This window comes from Leuresthes tenuis, unplaced genomic scaffold, assembly GCF_036924035.1.
Source record: "Leuresthes tenuis unplaced genomic scaffold, fLeuTen1.0.hap1 SCAF_17, whole genome shotgun sequence".
NCBI classification, from domain to species: domain Eukaryota; kingdom Metazoa; phylum Chordata; class Actinopteri; order Atheriniformes; family Atherinopsidae; genus Leuresthes; species Leuresthes tenuis.
In genome coordinates this window covers 18,801,256-18,820,895 of record NW_027325371.1, presented here as the reverse complement: position 1 = coordinate 18,820,895, position 19,640 = coordinate 18,801,256, and the positions used below count along the sequence as shown (strand labels likewise).

Genomic DNA, 19,640 nt, shown 5'->3' with positions numbered 1-19,640 from the left:
TCTCTATTGTTGAATACAGTCTTTCATAAAGTTTGCCCTTGCTGTGTGTGCTGCAGCCTCTTAATCTGTCTTTATCAGTCTTCGTAACTAACTTTTGATACTATTTTTCAGTGTAACTTTTTTCAAGCTTCGCTCTCTATCAGATATCTTCTGCTCTTACTGTCATACAGCCATGAGTGGCTGACTTTTTGTAATAATGTGAAAACGTTAAACTAAATGACATGATTATTAGAAAAAACTGTGGAAAAGTTTAACACAGAATCAAAGAGAAAAAAGATTTGTGATGCTGTGTTACCTTTTAAAGGAGCAGTATATATAAATATTTCTGTTTCTGTTCAGTCCAACTGATCCTGTTGCAGTGTGGAGAAAGGCAAATAATTCTAATGTACTCGTTGCTGTGTCATCCCTTTAAAAAAAATATATTGTAACAAATCTTTTGTGGAGCTGAGGGAAGACTAAATGTGTTAAATCCCTGGCAAGGAAGATTGGAGCATTTCTCTTTTCTATCTAAATATGTTGCATATTTCTCTGACAGAAACATTAAACATGAAATTGAATGTGACTGCAGGTACCTGGAAGTCCTTCAGTAAAAACATGATGAGGAACATCTGCAGCTTTGTCTCCCTGATGCTCCTCCTTCCTCCTGTCTGTGGGCAGCAATCAGGCCTCACACTTGTAGACTTCATACAATATAAAGAAAGCAAGACCTGGGAAGAAGCAAAGTCTTTCTGCAGGGAGAAACACATTGACCTGGTCACGATCAGAAATGAAGAAGAGAATCGGGTCTTTGCTGATTTCTGGGGCTGGATAGGATTGTACAGAGAGGTTGGGACAGCTGCCTGGAAATGGTCCAGAGGAGATGAGACTGCAAACTATTTCAGCTGGGCTGCTGGTGGTAAGCAGCACTGACTGATTTCATCGTGTGAAAGTTCTCTGGTTTTTAGTAAAATGATTTTGACAGTTTCCACCAGTTTCTTTTTATCATGACATGTTCCTCAATTATTTTTCTGTTAGTGTACATGATGATCAAAAAGAAATCCCTTGGTTTTAGCTGACAAGTCTTAGCTCAGAAAAGTGGGACTTCTTCTATATTGTTGCCCTCAGCCTTCTTTTATCTACTATAAGTTATGTTCATACAATAATTTATGTCACCAACACAAATCTGTCAAACTGATCATGTGCTGTTAAATGTCAACATATTTGGTACGATCAAAAATCTGACCATGGTTACAGTTTGGATGATAACATTAGGGGAACGAGAGCCCTTTGATAGTTTCAGTTTAATTCAGCCTGGTAGTTTCCCATTAATCTTTATTGTGGCTCTAAAGCTTATGGTAACAGCTCTGTTGTACAACGAGTATAAACCTGTTTGTACTGTATTTGGGCCAAAAGAGTGAACTTTTAGCAACTTTCCCAAAAAAATATTTTTAACCGAATCATTTAAACATTTGATTTAGTTTATCAAATACTGATCTGTGTAGATGTCCAATGGATCATGTCTTCATCTCAGAATATTCAGTGTTTTAGTTTGATGCTCTGTTGTACTATCCTGAAATCACCTGGAAGAGAAAACCAAGTTCATATGGATTGAGTATTAAACTCTCTGTAACAGAGTTATGGTTTGTAGTGAATACCTCATTCATCTATCCAGAGACAAAACCTGCTGAATAGATGCTCACATATCTGTCTGTAGAATTAAAGGGGAAACTGATATCATGCCTTCATTCAGCAGCTCTACACAACTTTTGATGTTTCTTCATTTCATAGAGATTAAAAGGAACTGGGCTTACCCCTTAAAGCAACACTAGCAAAGTTTTTTAACCTTAAAACTATGTGCTTCTGATTGTTCTTGTGCACGTTCCCGGGCCTGAAACTGTCCTGGAGAGTCCAGAGCCTGAGATACTACATTTCATGACTTTGTTTTCCAGCCCTGAAACACACATTTTCGTGTATTTTTGATGACTTCTTCAGCATGACAACAAATTCATGTGCGTTGCTGGGCTCATATGGAAATTAATTCATATGATAGTGGTGCTACATCCCACAACTGTAGTAAAAAAAAAAAGAAGAAACAAATTATCTTGTCTTACTTTTAGGTTTTTTTATGATGGGTTATAATCTGACCATTTATTAGAAATCTCTTTTGAAAAGCAGTGATTAACCTCACCATCACGGCACTCATGGTACTGATAAATTATTTGTTCTCATTTCTAGATAATTTAATCTCAGTATTCATATCTGTATTTTACTCCTGTTTCTTGCAGAACCAAATGACCCTCAACATGAACATTGTGTTGTCACATTTAAACCTGCAGTATGGAGAGATATTTCCTGCCAGGAAAGACGTTATTTAATTTGTTATGATGAAACACTGGTTCTGGTGAAGGAGAATAAGACGTGGGAGGAGGCATTACAACACTGCAGGTCTCTGGGGGGAGAAGGCTCAGAGAATGCAGTCTCTGTGCTCGGGAAGCACAGCTACGACCTGGCCACCCTCATCACTGCAGATGACCACGACTACGCACGAGAGAGAGCACAACAGGCTACTACTGATGAGGTGGGACAGTTTTCTGCACTGTGTTGTTGAGCAACTCATCCTCTGAGTTCATATGTGGATCTCTCTGATAAATGTTGGTAGGTGTGGACGGGCCTGCGTTTCCTGGGTGATGAGTGGTTCTGGGTGGCTGGAGAACAGGTGCAGTACCACGATATTCCAAGATGCCCGGCTTTTAGGTGTGGCGTCCTGGAGAAGAACAGCAACACCTCCTTTGGGATCAGGAACTGCAGTGAGAGAAGGAACTTCTTCTGTTACAAGAGGCCTGGAAACTTTTGAAAGCCACTGGGCTCATATTTCACCTCCTTCTCCCTGCTGTTAATAACAGCACCGGGTGTTTAGACACATTGTTGGAATCTCTGCAGATGTTTCATATGTAAAGGCTGTTTATTTGTGCTTGTTGCTTTGTGTTATTGTTTTTTTTTAAAGAATAACAGATAAATGGCCCTCTGCTGCCACCCTCAGGAGTCTTACAGTAACAGCAGGCATGCGTGTTCATTCCAGTAAAACCAGCAACAATGAACAGCCTTTATTTATAAAATCACCCGCATAACAGCCCTATTTCCCATATTTGGAAATACACTCAAATGTATTAACAGATAATTGATGATAACAAATAATCTTTAGATTTGCTGCTTGATTGGCAAAACGGATCAGTGCTGGATCAATACAGTCTTTTCTTCTCCTTTACTCATTGGATGATTTTAGAAAATATCTTTAAATTGGTGAACATCTGCTGGTTTCATTAAAATGTGGAGCATTAGGTAAAACCGGGTAAACTATGACACCAATGCCTTTTAAAACATTTCTTTTGGCAGTGAACTGAAACACAAATTTGTACGAGTTTGTTTGCTTAATTCTTCCAGTTTATGACAGTACTCGTCTACTGCTACGGTTAAGAGGGACATATTGTACTATTATTTATCTAATTGAATTTATATAACCAGAATATCTAACCTTTTACTTTTCGAATGAAGATTTTACATAGAAAATATTACCTATTAACTACTTTTTTTTAGCTAATTAACACAAAGAAGAAGCTGTTTTGAAGCTTTTTTAATTTAGTGCTAGGTTGTAGAGAAAATACATAAAATATTATTTAATGTTTTCAGCTTGTGTAAAAGTGAATATTTACAGTTTTTTCCTCTTAAATGACTGTGATGTCAATAAAGTGTAGAAAAGTGCTCACACATAACAGTATAAATTATTAACAAAAGAATCAAAAGTTGAATCCAAATTGGAAAAAAAACAATGTGACATAATTCAGTAAAACGCTGTTTAAACAAGACATTGTACTGATCTAACAATATAGTGTACTATTACCACATTATTATATTTTCTGAATACTTATATTCAGTGCTTCAGCCAAACAAAGCTTCAACATACTTTTATTCAATTTACATGAATGTTCTTTTCCATTGTTACTGTCTTTCTATGTATGTATGTAGAGGTGAACAGTACCATTATGATCAGTCCTCTCTGCTGTCACCTTTCACTGATTGGACAATTGTTTCCATAAGAAAATTTGGGAACATGAACACATTTTAAAACATTTTACCTATATAAGTTCATAACCAAAGGCTTAATGTTACCAGCAGGTAAAAATAAATACCAATAAACATTAGTTTATGTCATTATTTCAGCTTAGTAAATGTAAACATTACAATTGAGATGTTCAGTTGACATAATGAGCTTCCACAATAAAAACCTTACTTGTATACTGTTTATAAAGTTTTTTACATCATCTGTGCAACAATCATCCTCTCTCTGAAACATTCACATGTTCTTTTATATGAAATGATAAATATGATACGAAGCTTCCATCAGAGCAACAAATGACAATATCAAAAATGATTCTTAGAGCAGTGTGTTGTGGCTTCACATGTTTTTATCCTTAATGTATTCACGTTCATTGTACTAATGTTCATTACATGTTTCAGTACAGGGGAAATGGTTTTAATGTCCACAGAGTCATGAAGACACACAGACTGAATTCTGAGCTGAGGATGAATCCATCATGACTGATATTTGAATGTGAAGACGATATACTTGGGGTTTGTTGAGGTCAGTCTGGCAGCTAAGAGTTAGGCTCCATTCGGTAAGTTATAATGGTAACAGATTTTCAGTTAAAGTGATCTTTGTGGAAGTTAAAAGCAGTTTCCTCCTCTCAGGTTTGATAACTCAAAATTAGCACTCGACATGCTCTCTCTGAAACTGTCTCGTTCATTTAATGACTGTTTTATAACTGTTGGCCACTAGAGGGCACCAAAGTAAACACCATGGTGACAACATGTAGCATAGATAAACATGCAGAATACAACAACCTTTTCAGTACAAATTATCAAAACAAACATGCTGTTCTGATCTTATGACCTAATATCAGTCCTTGTAAATTACTGCAAAGTAGCCTTCATGTCCTCATTAATGTTGCAGGATAAGACTAGTATTACTAAATACTTTTCATATTGTCAACAAATCCTGGAAAAAGATAACCACCAACATCTCCTTGTGAGAATGGAGAAGACAGGCATTCTTCTCCAGTATCATGCTCTACGGTTATGCATCTACCTCTTCCTTCCCTTGCTCCTGAGCCTCATTCCACATACGCTCCTTCCGAAGAACCCATGCAACTGGAGCACACCTGATTAACCCCAGAGAAGAGATGGTGGTGCCTCCGGGCAGACGAGAAGCAATATTTGCTCTAATGCGACCTTAGTGGTATTAACGTTAAGGTATTCTTTGTATGATGTACGGCATCTAGTGGTTCTGTTGGATTTCCTTCCTCCATTCCTCACAAAACAGAACCTTTCATGTGACTAAATTTGTTGTTTTGGTAACGGAATTCTGAGAGGTCGAGGTGGATTGCTACTTTGCTGCTTTTGAACGCATAGCTCAAGGTTTGCAGTGGCCACCTGACATCTGGTCTCTTCTTTTGCAGTGTAAACTCCATGGTAAGACACACTTCCTCTTTAAGACAGTCTATACTATGATACAGTCAAGTCTGTTATTTTGAAAGCCTATGAACTTCTTCCAGAAGCCCACAGGCAAAAATGTAGGCCTTACAAAAAGACACCAAAGCAGACCTATGTGAAGTCCACCAGAAAAAAAGAGAAGTTTGTTAGATAGGTTGTGTGTTTCTTCTAAAGTGGCTGAATTTGATTCTCTGCAGAATTAGTCCTACTCTGTCCTAAATGAACAAAAAGTTAAATCACTTTCAGCCACTGCTCTTTTGGCTGACGAATATGTGCTTTGTCTGTTTTCCAGTTTGAAACAACAAAAAAACAACTATCAAATGGGAAGTCTTGCCGTGGAATCATCAAATAGTAATACTGTAGTGAGAAGTGGTTTTAGTGAAGGAGAGTGGGCTGAAGCAGCAGCAGCAGCGTTGGGGCAGATCTGTTGATTACCTGAGTGGCAGCACCTGTGAGGTGAGAGTGAGCAGCAGAGTCATGAAAAGAACTGAGTCACTGTGTGTGCAGGCCTGTATTTAGAATGCATGAGGCCCCTGGGCCATAAGTCTTGGAGCCCCCCCAATGGCCACCCCGTCACACACCAGCCGCCCCCTCCTCCACATATATGTTGTACTGTTACAGATTACTGTATAAATGGCAGCCTGTGTAAATACCTAGTTTATGGCTAGTAGTGACATTATTAGTATATAATGTACACACTAATAGCAGGAATGGAGTGGAAAAGAAGTACCCACACTGCACTAAAACCATAAAGATACGGTACTATCCGATGCGGTGATATGCCCGTATACGTGACACTATACAGGAAAATCTGCATCGCATACCTGATGGACTCTGTTTTCAGATATCCCCGTATACGGACAGCAACAGATCCATAAAAATCCCAAACAACACGGTGATAGATATTATTATAGTCAAAGTGATTCATGTTCTGTTTGGGAAGTAGGTTTTAAACCATTTTCCTATGCAACATACTGAAATGCACACACTGAAAAGAATCATTGGCCGTTGTGCCTTTACCAAGACTAATGTTAGGTTTTCAAGAAGTAGGGAGGAAAGTGTAAGCATTGTTGTTCCAGTGCCATCACTGAGACGCATCTAGAGACAACGATATGTTTAGGCTAAAACATTACTGAAACACTACTGAATTTGTCTCAAGTTGTAATTGATCAGTGATTGAGATCAACTTCCAGCAAAGACTCTAGAGGAGGTGGTACAGTTGTTTTTCCAAGAGTGACAGCATTAATTTCTGCTATAGAATAGTCATCCTCTCCTTCTCTGACTTGCAGATGAAAGTAAACTAGTCTAGTCTCAGAAAGAGCTTAGATGTCTTCATTAGTCAGTTTGATTATTTCAATATGTCATATCTGCCTATACCTGAGCAAGAATATGTGCTTCTAAAAGTCCTTGAAAACTCAGGGGATCCTGCACTGATAGATCTGTGAAGTCAGCTTCAAGATCATGTACATATCATCCAACATTCACATCCAGCATGTAAGGTAGGGATACTCACATCCGGTCCTTGAGGGCTGCTGTCCTGCAGGTTTTAGATGGTTCCCTGCTTCAGATCACCTGATTCAGATCATTGCATCATTAGCAGGCTTGTGCAGAACTTAACAATCTTTTGAAGAGATCCATTTTATCTGTTTTGCTCCAATAACTTGAATGAATTCATTTTGCTTTCTAGAATTCATTCATCTCTCTCTTCCCCAGTCTGAATAAATATATGTACCAAGTTATTTTTGGTTTTGAGTTATGTTTAAGAGATCAGAATAAGAAGTTTTAGTTCATACAATGTTTTTCACTTTCTTTGTTTCAAACATTATGAAAATTCATCAGGAGTGAATTTAAAGAAGAAATGAAAAGAGAATTTCTGAGTTCATCACATGGACAGATTCTGATGAAACCAGGCTGTTGGCTGTGGCTGGACTCTTGTTTTTTACTGTTTTTACTATATACTATTACTATATATTTACTTTTTTTATTTTTTAATTTTTTTATTAAATCTTTCTAATCTCATCAAGCATGTCATCAAAGCTGGAGGTTTATTCCAAGTTTGAAAATAGATTAAATTCAAGAAGAAAAATGTCACCTCTCCAGTTTAAATGGAAAGAATGCAGGATGTCATGTTGGGAGTTGGTGTCTTAAAAAAATCAAAAGTGTTTGATTTACTTCATTTGAAAGAGGACAAGTGAGCCACAGTTTGTTGGAATTTTTCCATTTTTTTTTCCTTATAGTTTTGGTCTCATTACAAAGTTTAATAGAACATGCATATCTGAATTGTGGCATTTTTGTGAGCTTTCATGTCACAAAGTATTTGGCCCCACAGCAGCAAACTTCTTATTTCAACATTTTAAAGTTTATTTTTCTTTTTTTGTGAATCTTTTGTTTTGATCAAGTTTTGTTCACTGAATGTTTAGTTTTTTGTTCAGTTGATGAATGGCTTCTTTCTCATGTTATATTCAGCAGTTATGTACTTGATATCCTTTTAAATTATATATCACCCATGTTATAATCAACATATTTTGACCTAATAAAGTTAAATCCAAAGAAATCTCTTTCTGAAAAGATTTTTTTTTTCTAATGTAATAAATAGATTTTGTGTCACATAATAGAGAAGCAAAAACAAATCTTAAAGAACACTGACACAAAACACTGTGTGTGAATGTTTTTTGAAACAACTTTATGGATTAATGAAATACAGAAAAAATAAAAACAAAAAATATCCATAATCATAATCATTGCAGTAATGGCAATGAAAATAATATCAGAATATTAAAAATCCTCATAATAAACCTGTCTGGTAAGCAATTATAGTTTTAATATCTTGTAGTTTTTAAATGAAATAAACAAATCCGCTTAATTTAAGTTTAGGAAACCATTTGATATTTCATCCTTTAAGATTTAAGCTGTTAAAAATGTTGGTGCACAGAGAAAGGCTCTGTCTTATGTTTCAGTATGTTTTGCTGTGTGCTTAAGGCATATGTAGCCGTTTTCAGCTGCAGCTGATGGCTTTACCATAGATTACACGCTGTACACTGTTTCATAGTTTCATAAAATTAATGTTTCCCAAAAATGTGCAGTTGTAAGTTGAGGAATGGTCTGTTGTCCACAGATGATCTCCTGTAAAAGAAAAAGGTTAAATTGCCATCTGTCCATTGGATGCGAGGATGTTGACGGCTTTTAACATCAGCAACATTTTGATAAGCAAATTAGTTCTATTAATTTGAGCTGTGAAAATTCAGATTAATGTGCCATTGGTTGTCATAAGATTTTCTTCTTTACATTAATGCATGAAGCCTCCAAACTGGAGTGAATGTGAGCGTGGATGGTTGTTAGTCTCTGTGTGGCCCTGTTATGGATTGGCGATATGTCCAGGGTGTACCCCGCCTCTCGCCCAGTGGTAGGTGGGATAGGCTGCAGCCCCCCCGCGACACTGAATTGGATTAAGCGAGTATAGAAAATGGATGGATTGATGCTTTTATGCAAAAAAAATTTAAATTAAATAAAAAAGTTCAAGAAGCCATCCCATTTAAAAAAAAAAAAGAGCAGTATGAGACTGCAAACCTCCATCAGGGCCAAATTAAAATGAAAAAAGAAAATCCTTAATCTGAACCGATACTTTTATTCTCAGCTGTGCCCCGCCTCTGGTAAAATGTTCATGCAAAGCTGTAAGTTTTTCTTTATTCCTGCAAACAAACTCATTAAAAAGTTGTGTGTGGTTTAAAATTCTTCCCAAAAGATCATATACATGCATTTTAGGTGTCACTTACATTCGGATATGACGGTATGTATGTAAATGTAAGTGGCTTCCACCATATATAAAGTTAGTGTTACTGTTTGTCAGGGAAATGATTTTGAAAGCCAGGATTAGGTTGCAACTTTTCAGTGACAAAGCGAAACAAGACAATCTTAATACTTTTGTATTATTACAGGACATTTCAATTAAAGATACATTTTCCACATAATACAGGCAGCTGCAGCGTTTAATGACTGATATTTCCTATAATAACAAACCACGTGTGAGAATCTATCATAAACCAAGCTTTAAACATAGCATGCATATTTCACAGCAGATGTCTCTTAGCAGATCTTGAAGCTTGTCAGTTTGAAGTCTCCTGCCACTTTGATGTAGCTGATGATGTCCATACCAGCACGGTTAGGAAACTGGACTTCCTCTCCATCAGGAAGTTCCACTTCAAACATGTCTTCTGACAGCTTCAACACAATCTAAATTACAAAACAGGCCCTTTAGTTTAACAGGGAAAAAAAAAACAAAACACAAAAAAAGAACTAAAACTGTCTACATGGCTAAACGTCAACTGCAAAAACGATTGTCTGCATTTGGTTTGCATCCAACACCTAAAAACTCATTTTTTAAAGTCATGTTTAAATACACACATCTTTGTGACAGATCCCCTCACCTTTACATCAGTGCCCCTCTGTAGGGGGTTGTGTATTTCTCGTTTCTCGTCGCCCCAGCAACCAGCAGTCTTTGAGTTGCACACTAGGACAGCTCCATCAGCGTCATCGTGGAAACGTGGGTTGAAGTGCAGCGCAAGGTCTTCTGAGTCACAACCGAGGTCTATCTGGAACCTGAGTGGACCAAAGATTTGGACACAGTTTAGGGCCTAGTCCCAATTCTCCACTCGGTCCTACCCCCTCCGTTTTGCAGGGGTAAAGTACAATTTCCTTCAAGGGGAATCAAGGTCGTGGTCATCGAACTGTCTAATGGCACTGGTTAAAAGGCCAATTAACCACAATCTTCAATACTTCAAAGGAAAGGGGAAGCTTGCCTCTGCAACAATGGAAGGGTAGAGCCACAGGGAGAAATTGGGATTGGGCTTTAATGTCAAGTGTTTACAAACAATTTCGCAAAATAATTTCAAAATGACTGTAATGTAATGTCTTTAGTTAGCATACCTCTCAGCATCATGCAGAATTTCTCCCTTAATTTTCAGCTTATCGCCAACTTTCAGATAAGCGTTCTTCAGTTCAAGTTCCTGTGATGTTTTAGGTTTGAAACCATTCAGTTAAAAATGCTGTTTGTCAGAGGCGGCCCACATAATGATCAAGGTACATCATTGTCTTTTTTACCTTGAAGAAATGCAAAAGATGCCAATCTACAGTCATACTATGTGGCAGGAACAAGCTTACCATGGTCATACTGGGTTCTGCTGAACAGTGCTGGAAGATGTTCTGACACAGGCACGATCACTCTCGCTGGAGGAGAGAGGCAAGTGGTGTGAATAAAAGGTTCACATAATGATAACAAAGAATAGAAATTGATCGGATTTGTTACACGGCATTCTCAGATCAACATCATGACAACCACAAGACTTATGCGCATGAGAACACTGCTCTGTGTGATCATTGCTGCCGACTTGATCCCTAAACAACCTGTGGGTAAGGAAAAGGAGCCAAAAGCTGCTTAATTGGTTTTAGACTGTTAGACTTTTGTACAAGAAAAAGCTCTTGAAGATATTCCAGCTTACTCTGGAGCAAAGATACCAGTTAGAAAGGCCAAACCAAAATATTAACAATTTAACTACACTTGATCTTCGCAACAGTCACATTGCATCTTCACTGTAAATGGTTTGGTTTTTTTATTAAAAAAAAAAAAAAAAAAAAAAAACATTTTCTGTTTTGGTCATTTTGATCACTATAAAGTCTCTTTGAGGTCATGTTGTGGCCTAGTTGTGCATTTCTACTGATGCTGAGTTGCAACTTGTCTTGTTCTGTTCTTTGTAGTCACTTTGCATCCGCTCATGAATGTTTGTGCCACATAATTCTTTGTGGTGTTTTGCATCTTCAGTTTGTCACGTATTGTATATATTTTTCATCCATTCCAAGCTATTCTATGAACATTTTGCTCACAGTTATGGTTGTTTTGTATCACATTTAGTCACTAAACATACATTTGTTACCATTTTACATGTTTTATCTCATTTGGTTCTCTTTCTGGGATATAACCAGCAATATATTTGTGGAATACCAACCATCTCTGGGTCCCATGGTCTGTGCCCCGAGGACAATTCGGTAGTGTGTCCACCAGAGGGCAGTAAAATAACACACATAATCAAAAGCATAGACATTGTAAAGATGCTACCGTATGTAGTATGCATGTATTAAGAAAGAAAAGGAAAAGAGTACATTGACTTGGATTTATGCCAGATGACAAAGTTCATGTAATTTTTTTTATGCCTGTAATGTTATAAATTAGGAAGTTTGAATTTGTGATTTTAAGGCAGACTACATTGAAACGAGCGCTTCTCATTTACAACTTCCGCTAAAATAGGCGGAAGTGACAAAATAAAGTAAACAGGACCTGTCAACATATTATGAAGTTAAGCTAATTGCTTTTTTTTTTTAAAGAAAAGAAAAAAGGTGCGATTCCGAAAGTCTCTTGAATGTTACGCTCATTAGATGACATTTTTATGACGAAGCTGTGCTCCAAGTAATAAAGGTAAATGCTTACGATGTTTGTGAACGAGCAACATTTTCGTTGCACCTGCCAGTAGGCTACAGAAGCTAATAGCTAAAACAAGCGTTAGCAAGCAATTGTATTTTTCTTCCGCCAATGCAGTGAAGCTTTACTCTGCTATTTCATTTGCATTATATATTTCGATGTTATATTTCTTGGGTGGTTAACTTAAAAGGTATCTTATTCGCCATCTTGGTTACATGCACTGCACGTTACCAGCTGTTGCCACTGCCGAGCTAGCTTCTCTCCTCCGACAGCGTCAGCAGGAGCTGGAAGGCTGTCAGTGTTGGCGCTGTCCATATAAACCTACGACTAGTCTCTTTTTATTTAACCTTCCCAGAACTATCCAGCTGGCATCACTCTAAATCACCTCTCTTTTGATATTTTTCTGTTAATCTAATTTCTCAGGTAAATTTGACAGATGTTATCACTTTCACAGGGACAGGAGTGACAGTTCTGCAATGTTCACAGATATGGATTATGAACTGGAGGAAGACAAACTGTAAGTCTATTGTAATCTTGGTCATTCACTCCTGCACTGTGATGCAGTTGGTATTATTTGCTTTCTCCAATCTTATTGTCACACCTCGGAACACACAGTGATCAACAGAAGAGTGTCGGGGCACGACAACACTCTTAAAACTGTAGGAAGTAATGTAGATCCATGTCCCGATATAAACAATTTTGTCATGAATGTCCCAGAAAAGGGTCAACCAAATGCTGTATGTTTTTCATCAACAGCGGGATCCCAACAGTGCCTGGCTCGGTGACACTGAAGAAAGATGCTAATAATCTTATTGGCATCAGTATTGGTGGTGGGGCACAGTACTGTCCTTGTCTCTATATTGTCCAGGTTGGTACAAAAAAAAAGAAAACCCAACTGATATATTAATTGATCAATGACCACATGTTTCCATCATTTATCCAGTTACTCATGTAGCACATATTGTATGCGATAGTTCAGGTCTCTGCGAAGAATGAAACCAAAGCAGTAAAAATCAGTTTTATGAATCCAGTGGAAGAAAAAAAAAAACCCTGAACATTCCTACAACCTCCTTGTTACCTTTTCAACGTAACGTTGTTCTTGTCTTACAGGTGTTTGATAACACCCCCGCAGCTCTGGATGGGACGTTGGCAGCCGGTGATGAGATCACAGGTGTGAACGGGAAGACGGTGAAGGGAAAAACAAAGGTGGAGGTGGCCAAGATGATTCAAGCTGTCCAGGTATATAGCCAATGGGAATGAACCTTAGTTATTTAAAGCTCTGAACAGAAAGAGCATTTTATTGAGATGGTCACACTCACCAGTCAACTAATCAAGCGCATTTGATTAGTAGCACCTGGCTTTTGCTTCCCCTCTTGCTTCCTTAAGTTTTCACACAGTGCTTTGGCATTTTTTCTTAGGTTTTGATGAATAAATAATGACACAATGTCATTAATCATGGGCTTTTGTTCATCTTACGTTGAATTTGACTTGGTTTTAAGAGCTGTTAGGATCTCTTTTTTATGGTTAATTTTTTAATGGAATTGAAAAGGGAGTGTACTTTATGTAAACTTGTTTCAGAGCCGTCGTTGGTTTAAGTTTTCTGGGAACAGAAGTAACGCATGCTCTAAATGACCAGTTCTGTGAAGACTTTTCAGTAGGGATGCACCGAGCCGATATTTGGAAATGGGCCGATCCATATCGGCTGATTTAATTTTTTAAATTTTTTAATTGTATTGTATTTAATTGTATTGTATTTAATTTTTTTGTATTTATTTTTAAGTTTTTATTTTTTTCTAATTTTTCCTGTCCAGCATTGGCGCTCATCCCAGGGCCTTCTGCGCCCTCTTGTGGTGAAAACACTTGTTAAATTGGGACTACCTCTGATTTTTTTTATTTTTTTTTACAGCCAAAGAAGCTTTATAATAAGATGATTGCTATTTATTTTGAAAGTCTACCAACCAATCTTGTGAAGCTATTGTGTTTTTCTCAATTTTAGCTCCTTTTTTATTTAATATTTTGTTTTACATTGGATTTTGAGTCCTTAATTGCACTGACTGAACCACTTACACTTGTTATAGTTTTATGGTTAAGATTGTTTCACTGGTGCACAATTATTAAATGAATAAGTATCTATTTATTTGTTTTTAAAAAAGTAGGGAAGAAATGTTTAAGTCAAGTCGGATGCTGCCTTGCAACAAAAGAATGATCCCAGTCTTTTCCATACAATGAAACTTACCGTTTAATCCCATAATTTCGCGCTCTTTTTCTGTATCCGTATCAGCCGATACTAAACCTCAGATATCCGTATCGGAGGTGAAAAAAGAGGATCGATGCGTCCCTACTTTTCAGTAAGAGGCTGAATTAGCCTCGGCTACAAAATCATCATTTGTTTTTTATGATGTTTACACCAACCCTGAGTATTAAAATGGCCCCACAATTTGAACTTATTAACACTCAGCTGAATAAATCTACCTAAGGCATAATCTTCCTAATCTCTTAAATATGGCATAGCCTTTGAAACCTGCAACATACATGGATGCAAACAAAACGACACCAGAGTAGAAGATCACTTACTTATTTTTTTTATATCCTGCTGTGACTCGTCTTCGTCCGTGAACAGTCCAGCAGTTAACCGATGGTTGTGAGTCCAGCATCAGACCGAGGGGGAAAGGGAGTTTACTGTCCTGCCGGCTTGGGCTAAAGGGGTCGGAACAATAGCCCATAGCATCACGTCACCAATGCAGAGTGGACGTGTTGTTTCGGACATCCTTTGTTCAGACCCAGAAAAATGCCATGACTTCCTGCATGGTCGGATAAAGACAGTTTTCATTGAGGGAATTAAAGGATTAGATCGTGTTGGCGTTACCCTTTTGATGGCAGATACTGTGTGTGAATGTCACCTTTGGCACCACTAAAGTTTTCACATTCATTTTACCACTGAAAATAACCAGTGTGTTCTCAGTTTAATGTTATTGTCAAATTGAAAAGGTGAACCTATAGGTGGCCTTTTTTTTAACACATATTCAACATGTTTAGGTTGATTTTATATCCGCTTATCTATTGGTTATGTGTTCACAGGCAGAGGCAGTAATCCACTACAACAAACTGCAGGCTGACCCAAAGCAGGGGAAGTCTCTGGATATAGGTATCTCCCACTACTCACACTAGTTGTCTATTGTTGGTTTGTTCAATTCTCTGTGTATTGTGTCGCTGTGCTCTGCATTCTTACACAATCCTGCATTAAAAGCAAATTTTGTGTGTTTCAGTGCTGAAAAAAGTCAAACATCGCCTCGTGGAGAATATGAGCTCAGGCACAGCTGATGCTCTCGGACTTAGTAGAGCAATTCTATGCAACGGTGAAATTACAGTTTTTAGGGGTTTTTTTGTGTGAATATGGTCGGTTTGGTTGGAAATAGTTTAAAGATATTCCTTTCTTCACAGATGGCCTGGTCAAAAGACTGGAAGAGCTGGAGAAAACAGCAGAGCTCTACAAAGGTGACGAATGGATGTGTCCGATGACTCTAATTTGTTTGATTTAGAACACGACACCCAGGTACACGCGTTCATTTTTAACAGAGTGAGGACACCTCACTTTTACGTCGCAGAAACACGTTTTCCGACTGAAACGGCAGCAGTTTGCAGACAAAAAGATTTGAGATCGAACGAGTTTATTTGTCTGACCAGCGTGGACAAGTCAAAGATAAAAACCCAAAATAAAACCTTCCTTATTACTTCAGAGAGTTGTGCTTATCAGAAGCTCTGCTCCAGGATGAAGTGTAATACCATCCCTCTGTGTCTGCTTGCAGGGCTCATGGAGCACACAAAGAAGCTGCTCCGAGCTTTCTTTGAGCTTTCTCAAACTCACAGAGGTCAGTTGATATGTTGAAAAATCAAAAAATGATAAAACTGTATCACAACGTTACCATATTACACTTTACCCCCCCCCCCCCCCCCCCCCCCCCCTCTCTTTTCTAGTAAAGTTACTCTGATAACTCATATTTCACAGCTGTACATGTTTACTCCAACGTTGGCAGGCTTCTCCACACGTCTGTATCTCATCGTTTCATCATTTGCTTTTTCAGCGTTCGGAGATGTTTTTTCTGTCATCGGCGTCCGAGAGCCCCAAGCTGCAGCCAGCGAGGCGTTTGTGAAGTTTGCCGATGCTCATCGCAACATTGAGAAATACGGTATACAGCTGCTGAAGACCATCAAGCCCGTGAGTGAAGGCTGCATTCTTTCTTTGAACTTATTGGTCATCATCTATCCTAATGAGATGTCGTTGAGATGTCACATCTTGATGTGCAGATGCTCCATGACTTGAACACATACCTTCACAAGGCCATACCGGACACCAAGCTCACCATCCGCAAGTACCTGGATGTGAAGTTCGAATACCTGGTAGGGCCACAGCTTCGTGTTGGTCTGGTTTCTAATGCAGAATATTATATATAGCACAGGGAATAACAGGATAAAATATCTGTTTCTTTCAGTCATACTGCCTGAAGGTGAAGGAAATGGACGATGAAGAATACAGCAGTATTGTGAGTAGTCATTTCAGTTTTCAGTTGATATAGATCCGTAAAATGTCAGTGACTATTTCAGGTGTCCTGTCTAAAAATATGTCCTTTTTTTCCCCTCTACACTACTTTCATGCCTGGCATGTCCTGTATTTTCTTCCTCTATCTTTCTAATGCACGGACACAAAGGCAAACATTTGAAATACTGGCTGTTAGAGGACCTACCGGCATTGTGCTCGTAACCACGGGCTCCGTCTACTTACTGATACTTCCAGTATACTTGTTTAAACTAGAACCTTGTTTCTAAAAGATAAAATCTGGACGCTGTGTGAAATGTAAATGGAAACAAAACTGCTATGATTCTGAACTCTTTTAAAAGCATATTTGTGCTAGTTTCCGATTGGACGCCAGCCACACGTGTAAAACAACAAAAAAAGTTTGGGACAAAGAGATCGTTATCGTTGCGGTGCGTCAGCTCTCCTTTTAACAACACCGCTGAAACTGACGAGCTTCTTGTCGGTGTTGTATCAGAAAAGTTTTTCCATTCTTTCTGTACTTTTCACTTCACACTGGACCAAATGTTTTCAGTGGCTGACACCGGGTCAGTTTAGCACCAGGACTCTGTTGTAACAGAGCCGAGCTGTTGTGATGTGGCCAAAATGTATCTGGACATTGATTCGCTGAAATAAACAAGAATTTATGGACAGGGAGCTCTGAGTTTGTTTCCCAGCAAGTAGACAGTCCCATGGAGGGATAATGAAACCTGTAGAATGTTCCGGTGAAACTATCTTGGATAAAGACAGGACGGTGCCTCTTTACCCGCTGTTTCACTGATGAGAGGTGCAGCTCTCATCAACCTTGCACTAATCTTACCTAACCCGAATCTTTTTAAACAGTTTCCTTCTGGAAGTGATTTGCTGACATCGGTTCAGTTCAGTAATACTTTTATTTATCCCCTCATGTGAAACTATATCGCTGCAGCCTCCTTTACTTTTACCTTCCCTGTCTGCAGTCTCTGTCCAACTATACAGTTTGTGAGCCTTGTAGCGAGGTGTTCTTATCAAACTAAAGCGAAATTAAAAACTGAACCAACCAAGTTCAAACTGAGCATATGTTTTAAAAAGTTTTTTAAAAAGTCTGTTCAAACATGGTGCTTAAAACCTAATATAGAATTTAAATGTTACTAATCATTGCGTCTTTTATTGAAACAAGGTTGTTCTCGGTCATGTTCAGACTCGTCCAGATTCAAACCTCTTTGATATGAGTGAGGAGGTTCTGACTGAAGCAGGTTTATGCCACACAGTGCTTACTGACAGTCACCATTCGTTGCCTTGATAAATTTCGTGGATCTGCCTGTGTCCTTCGTCTTTTTTCCCTTTAACGTGTCACTTCAAATAAACTTGTGAACAACGGGATTCTTCCACAGGCCATGGGAGAACCCATGTATCGAGTCAGCACCGGTAACTACGAGTACCGTCTGGTGCTGCGGTGTCGGCAGGAGGCTCGTGCCCGCTTCGCTAAAATGAGGAAGGACGTCTTGGAGAAGATAGAGCTGCTGGATCAGAAACATGGTTTGTTTTTGTTACTTTTTAAGGTATTTTCTCCTATCACTCACTGCATCATTGACAGTTGACAGTTGCTCCTCTGCGTCCTCTCCATCTGCAGTTCAGGACATTGTGTTCCAGCTGCAGCGCTTCGTCTCAGGCATGTCACATTACTACGATGAGTGCTACGCCGTTCTGAAGGAGGCAGACGTGTTCCCCATTGAAGTGGACCTTTCCCGCACCATGATCAACTACTGCAGCCAGTCGCTGGCGTACACAGACGAGGATGACGAGGACGGAGGAGGCGGAGAGGAGGAGGGGGGTAGCAGACAAGCAGAGAACGGCTCCGAGAAATTGATTGATGACGAATGAGAATGTGTTTTTTTTTGTGTGTTAGTTTTTTTTACATCACTTGTATTTAACACCGTTGCACTCTCAGAATATAGCAGCTAAAATCACACGGGTGAATACCACTTATAGCTGCTGCTCTAACGCAGCATGTTGGATTCCCTCATACCAACAGCTCTCTGATTGTTTTTACTGTATTGTTTCCCCTTTTCCAAATTTTGATTCAGATTTCTCTTTAAAGAGCAACTTCTCGCATTATCATGTCATTGTCCTGAGACACGATTTCACGATAACTTTGTTTCAATGCGAGTGATTGCAAGTTGGAGGGTGGGATCTTTAAGCGTATGAGCTGTGCCTTTCTTTGTCTGGAATTAAGTTTAATGGTTCTGAGTTAATTATCGGTCTGCAAAAGATTGAATCTTGTAGCTTTATATTTATTTTCAATATTTTGATTTTAGTTTCTTTCTGCTGCATATTTTTGCTCAGAAACTGTTCAGCAATCAACTCACTGATTTTACATTGTATCAGTCTCGTTGGGGACATGCTGGTGTGTTTGTTAGGGGTAACACATCTGAGTTTTCTTCTCAGCACACTGTAAGTTGTTAATCAGATGGCACTCTACATTTGCAAGTGTCCATCGAAAAAAGCTTCAACACAATAACTTTCAATGTATACCTGGTTAAAATGGATAACTTTTCCAGCTGGATAATATTTTTTTTTTTTTTTTTTTAACTTAGTTGCATTCAACACTATGCTTTTACATTGCTGCTGCATTCCGGAAATAATGGGATTGAGGTTTAGCCTATAAAATCTTATAGGTACACACAAACCTCACAGAGCTTTGCAATGGTGTGGATACATGTATGGAACCGCGGGAGAAAAGGTGGACAAACTTTCACCGTGTGATATTTCTCGCCATTTTCACTATATTTATTTAATTTTTAATTGTACATGATCATTTTAAAGAGAAGAATTTGTACCCTAAAATAAGAAAGGGACAAAAAACTATATTAAGTGTTTTCTCTGTGTGCCCACTGGGGGGCAGCATTGCTCCTGATTCAACTACACTGGAGGAACGAGTGCGCCTACGGCTTTGTGTTGGATTAAAACATGTTGTGTCTTGTTTATTTTACAGCACTAGAATTAGTGCTCTACTTTATTTGTTAAATAACTGTGCTACGAAAGGGACCTAATATGTGTTGTATTGTACTCTTTCCTAAATATTTACAGAATATT

At 38.4% G+C, this 19,640-nt stretch overlaps 3 protein-coding genes across 5 annotated transcripts; 2 read left to right on the top strand and 1 right to left on the bottom strand.

Annotated features, from left to right (window-relative positions):
- Nucleotides 1–353: 353 nt before the first annotated feature.
- Nucleotides 354–3,126, top strand: LOC140273145 (macrophage mannose receptor 1-like). The gene is made up of 3 exons (XM_072368663.1): nucleotides 354–895; nucleotides 2,265–2,557; nucleotides 2,639–3,126. The coding sequence occupies exons 1-3, from the start codon at nucleotides 514–516 to the stop codon at nucleotides 2,831–2,833; spliced, it is 870 nt and encodes a 289-aa protein (XP_072224764.1). The 5' UTR covers nucleotides 354–513; the 3' UTR covers nucleotides 2,834–3,126.
- A 6,049-nt stretch (nucleotides 3,127–9,175) lies between these two features.
- On the bottom strand, nucleotides 9,176–12,284 carry LOC140273410 (galectin-2-like). Its single transcript, XM_072368960.1, has 5 exons — nucleotides 12,227–12,284; nucleotides 10,684–10,749; nucleotides 10,450–10,529; nucleotides 9,951–10,122; nucleotides 9,176–9,756 (listed from the first exon to the last, which is right to left on the bottom strand). The coding sequence occupies exons 2-5, from the start codon at nucleotides 10,690–10,692 to the stop codon at nucleotides 9,610–9,612; spliced, it is 408 nt and encodes a 135-aa protein (XP_072225061.1). The 5' UTR covers nucleotides 10,693–10,749; nucleotides 12,227–12,284; the 3' UTR covers nucleotides 9,176–9,609.
- pick1 (protein interacting with prkca 1) lies at nucleotides 11,858–19,394 on the top strand. 3 transcript variants are annotated; one of them, XM_072368957.1, is made up of 13 exons: nucleotides 11,858–11,872; nucleotides 12,450–12,512; nucleotides 12,752–12,863; nucleotides 13,106–13,234; nucleotides 15,074–15,140; nucleotides 15,262–15,351; nucleotides 15,437–15,490; nucleotides 15,802–15,864; nucleotides 16,078–16,211; nucleotides 16,301–16,393; nucleotides 16,486–16,536; nucleotides 17,939–18,083; nucleotides 18,178–19,394. In XM_072368957.1, the coding sequence occupies exons 1-13, from the start codon at nucleotides 11,868–11,870 to the stop codon at nucleotides 18,426–18,428; spliced, it is 1,257 nt and encodes a 418-aa protein (XP_072225058.1). In that variant the 5' UTR covers nucleotides 11,858–11,867; the 3' UTR covers nucleotides 18,429–19,394. The 3 variants fall into 3 exon arrangements, with proteins under 3 accessions (XP_072225058.1, XP_072225060.1, XP_072225059.1); XM_072368959.1 differs by lacking the exon at nucleotides 11,858–11,872 and adding an exon at nucleotides 11,884–11,992; XM_072368958.1 differs by lacking the exon at nucleotides 11,858–11,872 and adding an exon at nucleotides 11,884–11,992 and having other exon boundaries at nucleotides 12,419–12,512.
- The last annotated feature ends 246 nt before the right edge of the window (nucleotides 19,395–19,640 follow it).

What these genes read in the sequence shown, in the direction of transcription:
- LOC140273145 (XM_072368663.1), top strand. Translation starts at nt 514, where the DNA reads ATGTTGCATATTTCTCTGACAGAAACATTAAACATGAAATTGAATGTG. An exon ending in TTTCAGCTGGGCTGCTGGTG is followed by an intron (nt 896 to 2,264) that starts GTAAGCAGCACT and finishes TGTTTCTTGCAG; the next exon opens with AACCAAATGACCCTCAACAT. An exon ending in AACAGGCTACTACTGATGAG is followed by an intron (nt 2,558 to 2,638) that starts GTGGGACAGTTT and finishes AAATGTTGGTAG; the next exon opens with GTGTGGACGGGCCTGCGTTT.
- pick1 (XM_072368957.1), top strand. An exon ending in GCTTTCTCAAACTCACAGAG is followed by an intron (nt 15,865 to 16,077) that starts GTCAGTTGATAT and finishes TTGCTTTTTCAG; the next exon opens with CGTTCGGAGATGTTTTTTCT. An exon ending in GCTGCTGGATCAGAAACATG is followed by an intron (nt 18,084 to 18,177) that starts GTTTGTTTTTGT and finishes CTCCATCTGCAG; the next exon opens with TTCAGGACATTGTGTTCCAG.
- LOC140273410 (XM_072368960.1), bottom strand. An exon ending in ATTCTGCATGATGCTGAGAG is followed by an intron (nt 10,123 to 10,449) that starts GTATGCTAACTA and finishes TGGTCCACTCAG; the next exon opens with GTTCCAGATAGACCTCGGTT. An exon ending in AGAGGGGCACTGATGTAAAG is followed by an intron (nt 9,757 to 9,950) that starts GTGAGGGGATCT and finishes TTTGTAATTTAG; the next exon opens with ATTGTGTTGAAGCTGTCAGA.